Below are 7,974 nucleotides of genomic sequence, written 5' to 3' on the forward strand. Positions count from 1 at the left end.
GTAAAAACGCCAATAAAGGGAAATAAGAAACCCACCATCAGCGCGAGTCGGCCACATACCAACCGTGATTCTTATTTCGTTAGAATTATAAAAAAAACCCAAAGCGCTAACGCAGCGGCAAACAAATAAAGTTAAAAGTAGCAATAGTGTCAGAACCTGAAATTGAAATATATAATTTGACCTATATAAGTGAAATATAAGCATTAATAAAAAAACTGTTACCTTGGACACACTAAATAGAAACCAGTGCCTTTAATTGTTACTAGTGATTTTAAATACCGTTCAATAATTTGCCCCAACCTACTTGCAACAGACAAAGGGAGAAGAGCTCCAATCATTTTTTTTGTGCCCCTGAAGGTGATCAACCATAAAGTCATCAACCAACCACCATTCGAAGTTGCTTTAACTAGGCCGGAGAGTTGGGGACAGACCCTAACATATGGTCCTTCTCGGTTTGACGAACCTACGGTCAGTAAATTTGGAAAAAAAATTTTAATAACCAGGCCAAAGCAATTCGGATTACAGAGGTACGTACAAATATAATTTTTTTTTGGAGTGTGGAAAAGAATTTATATTGCCCCTGTTGCTGCCCCTATGGAAAGTCACATAATTGTTGTTGCATACGCTGCCTCAAAATTTTTGGCATAGTCCAATAAGAAAAGAAACATAAAAAATATTCTCAAATGTTCTAGAATATTTTGTAAATAAATACAGTTATATTTTGTGGCTGCTTCATGTGCATTCTTTGTTGATGCAGGTCATTTCATTTCAAGGGCAAACGTCAACATTTTTCTGCTTCACACACGCACAAATACATTGAAAAGCACAGCCAGTGATTTTGTTTTTGTTCCCAACCGGGATATTTTGGTGACGTTTTCGGCTGTTGCAAAATTTGGTGGTTGTTTTCATACTTTGTTTATGTCTCTTCGTTTGCCTATGATTTGCATTTTGGAATGCAAAGAGAGTCATAGAGATCAGTCAAATGAGATTTGTGTATTCCACTCATAGTGGAATGTTCGATGGTTGGAAAGAAATGTTTGCCGTAGCACAGTGAAGTGAAACCAAGTCGAATGTCGAATTAAATTATTGTCTCGTAAACAAAAAAAAAAAATATTATTAGCACACTTGTCAAAGGACAAGTCAGCGAGTTGCTATATTTGCTTATGCATAAAGTACATACGTACATACATTTAAAATATTTTCTCTGTCTCTTGGCCGACTAACAAAACGAATTTGGGTCCGTTTTGTGAGAAATATAACTACATAAAGTTCATTACATACAGGAGTACGCACACTTGTAAGGAGTACAGGTCGGCGAATCACTCTATTTATTGTCTCAAGGGAATATTAACTGTCTCAAAAAGGCTTTACGCAAAAATCGTTTTAATTTTTTTTAACTGTTTCAATTTTGTTGAATATGTAACACTGTGGTGTAACAAAGCATAACTGGGATTTGTTTTGCACATTTGGTATTGACGTTTGACAATTATTATTGGGCATACGTGATCATTGGGCAGCGCAGTAGCATCATTACGATTTAAGAGAACATAAAGAAAGAAGTATTCTGTCTCAAAGGAAAGCAACATACTTTCATGAAATTGGAAATTGCGTACAGTGGGCTCAATTGTCTCAAATTTGAAAATTTTTCTGTTGTGAATGATGAAATACACTAAAAGAAATTTTTTACAACGGCCGTACAAATATTTATTTAGTGATAAACAATTATATAAATATTAGTTATTTTCACCACATCCGACGGATTATAATATTTTTTTTTGGCCAAATAATTTTGGTGTAATTTTGTCTCTTGGTGGATTATAATATTTTGGCCGAATAATTTTGGAATTTTGGTGTAATTTTGTCTCTTTATGGAAGTATTTGCATGCGCTAAATTTTTGATATACAGTGGCTAGTTTGTCTCAAGCTGAGAAATTTTATATTTTGTTATTTCAAGTATAAATGTGAATAAATACCCAGATTATCAGGGTTAATAGATAGAACACAGATCCATAGGTCACTGAATCCAATGTCTCAGGGACACAGTGGGCTAAAACAACATCGAATGCAACTTTTTTCGAAAAATTTTTTTGCAATAATTTCCCCATTTCGCCATACAATTTTGTTGGGTTAAAGAGCCTTGTATTTAATCACGAGTTGAAATCTACATTTTCTTGTCGCACTTTGACAATTTAAATACTACCAAATACATTCCAATATAATTAATAAAACTGCCTCGTACTTTGGTGAACTATTTGGAATTGTATTAGCAAGAATTCGTTATTGCATAGGAGATATTGCGCTGATTTATTATCAAATAAATTTGTTCCCTTTAATTTCGTGAGATTCTTTTGCACTGATTTGATTTAAAAATCGGTACATTGAGCTAAGAGAAATCTTATTCGGAAAATTTGTGGATTTTTTGCTGTCTCATCACACAGCTGTGCAATATTTGCCTTTCTCAAAGGAAAGAATTTGTATTCGTATATCTGTCTCAATTAAAGATGGGGCTGTTGGAAGAATATCTCATTTTGTGCGATGAGGTCACTACCTATGAACAAAACTTAAAACAATCTGAGGTATTGCAATACAATGAAATGTCGATCGAGGCAGAACAACAAGAGCTGCAAAGCATGTATAATGAGTGGAAGGATTTTTATAGAAAATGTATCAACGACCCAGCTTGTGAAAAGAAAGACAAAGTAACTTTAAAAAAGAAGAAAGTTGAAGTTCACAACAGTTACATTCGATGTATGGCTTTCATTGGGGATATCAAGTCAAAGATAAAGGAATCTGTTTCCCCCCCAATTCAAAAGACTGGTAGCTCAATTTCTGTCCCGCCGTGTGACACGGAAATTTTTCATGGTGACTATTTGAATTGGCCCAGTTTTAGGGATTTATTCACTGCTATATATGTGAATAATAAAAAATTGAGCGCTGTAGAGAAATTGTACCACCTTTTCCAAAAAACGAGTGGAGAAGCACGTGAAATAAATAGACATATCCCATTAACGTCTGAAGGTTTTGAAATTGCGTGGGAAAACTTGCGTAATCAATACGAGAATAAACGCATAGTAATTAACAATCAATTACGAACAATTTTTAATCTGCCTCAGTGTACGCAAGAATCTTCTAGCGGTCTGAAGAAATTGCAACGCGAAATTAATAATGCGATTTCAGTTCTCAAACTATATAAAATCGACATTGGTTCGTGGGATCCGATATTTATATATCAATGTTCTTCAAAATTGCCAAAGTTAACATTGTCTCTGTGGGAGCAGTCAGTTGCTCAAAAGACTGAAATACCGAAGTGGGAGGAACTTGATAAGTTTCTAACTGAAAGGTTTCATGCGTTAGAAAGTGTATCGGACATTTATGGCCCACATACTTCAAATTCATCTCTGCCTCAGCGGCAAAAGTATAATAATTTTGATAAATCTAAAAGTTTTAAAGTCCATCACACAAAAGTAAATGCCCAGAAATGCAGTTTGTGCAAAGGAAATCACATCTTACGTTCCTGTCCCAAGTTCATGAGTATGAACTATAAAAATAGAATTTCAATTGTAAGACGGGACAAATATTGTATGAATTGTTTGTCTTTGGGACACATGGTTTCAGAATGCCATAGTCAGAAAACGTGTTCCGAATGTAATTTAAAACATCATACGCTGTTACACAGACCGAATCTTCACCAAAAAGGAAATAATAATCAAAGTAATAGTAAATCGAATTCACAGTTAGCGACTAATAACAATACAATGCCTCAAGAGGAACAGCCCTCAGCTTCAACTTCAGGGAACGTTAGGGCATATCATACAACGGTTTCTAATAAAACGATGTTAGCTACTGCATGGATAACTGTTATTAAAGATGGTATTTCTCATAAAGCCCGAGCGCTAATTGATCCTTGTGCGGATGATTCATTTGTCTCTGAGAGACTTAGAAGAATACTTAAATTATCTACGAAAGCTATTTCTGCCGATATTTCTGGATTAGGCGGCGAGCATTTAGCCAAATGCACTAAATTGGCATATTTTACAATCGGTTCGGTGTTTGATCCGAACTTTTCATTAGAAATAGATGCACTTGTTGTCCCAGATGTAACAGGAAGTGTTCCAACACATTCCTTTGATAATTTTTCTGCTTCACAATTGCCTAAATTAGATTTTGCTGACCCACATTTTTATGTTAGCGGTCCGGTGGATATCCTCATAGGAGGAAATTTATATCCACTAATTTTACTCAATGGAGTACAACACGGCATTCTTGGTTCGCTTGTGGCACAGAAAACGGTCTTTGGATGGATCGTAACTGGCCCAACGTACAATAGGACTTCGATGAATGTGTCTCGGGTAGCTCATTGTACAAGAGTGTCAATAGATGAGCAACTGTCTCGATTTTGGGAAATCGAAGAACTTCCAAAGGAAACACGAATTTCTGAAGAAGATAAAATATGTGAAGACATATATCGCTCCACTGTTAAACGAGATGTGACGGGAAGGTACACCGTCGACTTGCCATTCAAATCTGACCCAAAAGTGGGTGCACTTAGTAATTCAAACAGATATGTGGCTCTAAGTCAATTCCTACGAAATGAACAATCACTGACACGAAAGCCTGAAATTAAGGTTATGTATGATGACGTGATCAATGAATATTTGTCTCTAGGACATATGGAACTTGTTGATTTTCCAAAGGGAGAATCTGAACCTTGTTTTTATCTGCCTCATCATGGCGTATATAAGCCCGAAAGTGTTTCCACCAAATTGAGAGTGGTATTTAATGCCTCATGTCCCTCGGCGAAGGGAAAAAGTCTGAACGACTTATTATATGTTGGGCCAGTCTTGCAGAAAGACATAGTGACCCTAATTTTAAATTGGAGATTGTACAAATTTGTTTTTAACGCGGATATCACAAAGATGTATCGGCAAATCTTTGTCAACCCCAAGCATGCCCCGTACCAACGGATTTTATATAGATCAGATCCAGATAGTGAAATTAAAGATTACCAGTTGAGAACGGTAACATTTGGCGTCAATTGCGCGCCTTATTTGGCCCTACGCACTCTGCTCCAATTGGCCGAAGATGAGGAAAAAAGATTTCCACTAGGGTCAACGATATTAAGGAACAATATGTATATTGATGACGCGCTTGCCGGCGCACATTCTGTCTCTGAGGGCCTAAGGGCTAGAAAAGAATTAGAAGGGATTCTTTTATCTGGTGGGTTTGAACTTCGAAAGTGGACTTCAAACAGTAAAGAAATTTTAAAGGGCTTGCCTCGAGACACTCTATTGAGTGAAGATTTTCTGGATTTTGATGAGAAAAGCTCTGCGAAAACCTTGGGAATAAGGTGGAACGCCAAAACTGATATGTTTTATTTTGTTTCAGAAAAGTTAAAAGACAAAGAAACTTTTACTAAAAGGGAAGTTTTGTCGGTGATTGCGCGTCTCTTTGACCCATTGGGTTGGTTATCTCCGGTTATAATTACCGCGAAGATATTTATGCAACAGCTATGGCTGGATGAAATTGAGTGGGATGATTTCCTCAAACCAATGTCTCTAATGAAATGGAAGTCCTTTATACAAAAATATGTCGACATTGATCAAATAAATATCCCTCGTTGGGTTAGATATACCCCCGAATGCGAAATTGAATTTCATGGATTTTGTGACTCTTCGGAGCTTGCTTATGCAGCTGTATTGTATGCGAGGGTAAAGTTTTGTGGCCAGATTCACACTAATATACTTGTCTCAAAATCAAGAGTCGCGCCTATTAAAAAACTTTCTCTGCCCAGACTAGAGTTGTGTGGAGCTCTACTTCTAGCAGAATTGATAAACATTTTTCTGCCTCAATTAAATGTTCATGATCGGCCTCTCTATTTATGGTCCGACTCAACTATCGTCCTCGCTTGGCTGAAGAAACCTTCACATACTTGGACAACCTTCGTGGCAAATAGAGTTGCCAAAATTCAAGACAAAGTCGGAGACTGTTGGCGTCACGTTTCCACTGGTGATAACCCCGCTGACCTAGCAACCCGGGGGGCGACTCCTTCAGAATTGAAGGATCATACTCTTTGGTGGTCGGGACCACCATGGTTAAAAGAAGAGGATCGGTTTTGGCCTTCGAACGCAAGCATTCCTGATACGAATTTAGAAGCCAAGCCAACACAGGTTCATTTAGCTAGGTCAGCAGATTTCGAGGATATACTTGCGCGATTTTCTTGCCTCTCTCGGGCGATTCACGTCATCGCCTATATGTTTAGATTTTTTCATGCTACTCGTCCTGCCTCTAAAGAGAGGCCGAAGTTCAGCAGCTGTCGTCTCACGTCGACCGAATTGACATTTGCGAGAAATCGTTTAATTTTTCTGTCTCAAAAGATCAACTTTCCTCAAGAACACTGTTCTCTGTCCCAGGATAAGCCCATTGAATCCAAAAGTCCACTATTAACTCTTACCCCGTTTCTCGATAAGGATAAACTCATTCGAGCCAATGGCCGGCTAGGTTCCACTCTGTCACTATCATACAGTGAACGACATCCAGTAATTCTGTCTCCTAAGAGCGGTTTTGCCAAACTTTACGTACGCTTTATCCATCAATTGACTCTGCATGGAGGTCCTCAGCTAATGTTAGCGACAATACGTCTTGAGTGTTGGATTTTACGAGCGAAAAACTTAATCAGATCTTGTGTTCATAACTGTAAGGATTGCGTACTGGCACGAAAGGCTATGCAAGGCCAAATTATGGCGGCTCTACCCCCTGAACGGACCACATTTAGCCGTCCATTTACAAATACGGGTGTGGACTTTGCGGGTCCGTTTGACCTGAAGAATTTCTCCGGCCGTGGCTGCCGCATTTCCAAATGCTACATATGCCTTTTTGTCTGTTTCTCGACGAAGGCCATTCATCTTGAGGTTGTGAGTGACTTATCTACCCCAGCTTTCATGGCTGCACTAGTACGCTTTGTCTCACGTCGAGGGTGTCCTCACAAAATTTATTCTGACAATGGTCGCAATTTTGTGGGAGCTGCCCGAGAAATAAAAGCCAATTTTGTAAAGTCCTTGTCGGAGCTGAAATCTGAAGCCGTTGTCCGTTATGGCCACCAAAAGTTGGAGTGGCATTTCATCCCTGCCTCTGCACCTCACATGGGAGGGCTGTGGGAGGCCGGCGTAAAAAGTTGTAAGACCCATTTAAAGAAAATTTCGGGTCAAATACGCCACACATTTGAAGAATTTAGTACTATACTGGCCTCGATTGAATCCTGTCTCAATTCACGGCCGCTTACTCCAATGTCGGATAGTCAAGAAGATTTCTCCGTATTGACCCCAGGACATTTCTTGGTTGGTTCATCTCTACTGTCTCCTGCTGAGCCTGAAAAAATTAACGAAAAACTGTCTCTTTTGAATCGTTGGCGCAGACTTAAAATTATCCAACAGGACTTTTGTCGTCGGTGGAAATCCGACTATCTCAAAGAATTGAATAAAAGGAATAAGTGGCAACGGCCTTCAGAAAGCCTTAAATTAGGAGATATGGTCGTTTTGCGTCAGGAACCAGGAGGGCCTAACGAGTGGCGTCTCGGAAGAGTTATCAAATTGTACCCGGGGTCCGACGGGCACATTAGAGTTGTTGACCTGAAAACGGCAGCTGGACCTATAACACGTCCAATTCACAAACTTGTTTTACTACCTCGCCTGGATTAGCCTTCCAATTATATGAGTTTCCCAGTCTGCTTCTTTTCCACACATGCTTCTTCAGGTCACCTCATAACCTAACCAAACACAATCTCTGTCTCTCTACAGATATGGCCAACTACAACGACGACTACCGCTGCCTACTTTGCGACACTCGCCATCCCCTAAAGCTGTGCCGCAGATTCTTAGCCATGCGTACCGACGAAAAACTGAGCTACGTCAACCAAAACCGGGTCTGTGAAAATTGCCTCGCTTTCTCCCACGAAATTGATCAATGCAAGAGTGGGCC

General features: G+C 39.0%; 1 protein-coding gene across 1 annotated transcript; it reads left to right on the forward strand.

The window, feature by feature from the left end:
* The first annotated feature begins 2,501 nt into the window (after positions 1–2,501).
* LOC142235354 (uncharacterized) lies at positions 2,502–7,694 on the forward strand. The gene has a single exon (XM_075306608.1). It carries the CDS (start codon positions 2,502–2,504, stop codon positions 7,692–7,694), a length of 5,193 nt encoding a protein of 1,730 aa, XP_075162723.1.
* The last annotated feature ends 280 nt before the right edge of the window (positions 7,695–7,974 follow it).

This window comes from Haematobia irritans, chromosome 4, assembly GCF_050003625.1.
Source record: "Haematobia irritans isolate KBUSLIRL chromosome 4, ASM5000362v1, whole genome shotgun sequence".
NCBI classification, from domain to species: domain Eukaryota; kingdom Metazoa; phylum Arthropoda; class Insecta; order Diptera; family Muscidae; genus Haematobia; species Haematobia irritans.

Coding starts and splice junctions, on each gene's coding strand:
- LOC142235354 (XM_075306608.1), top strand. CDS start 2,502: ATGGGGCTGTTGGAAGAATATCTCATTTTGTGCGATGAGGTCACTACC.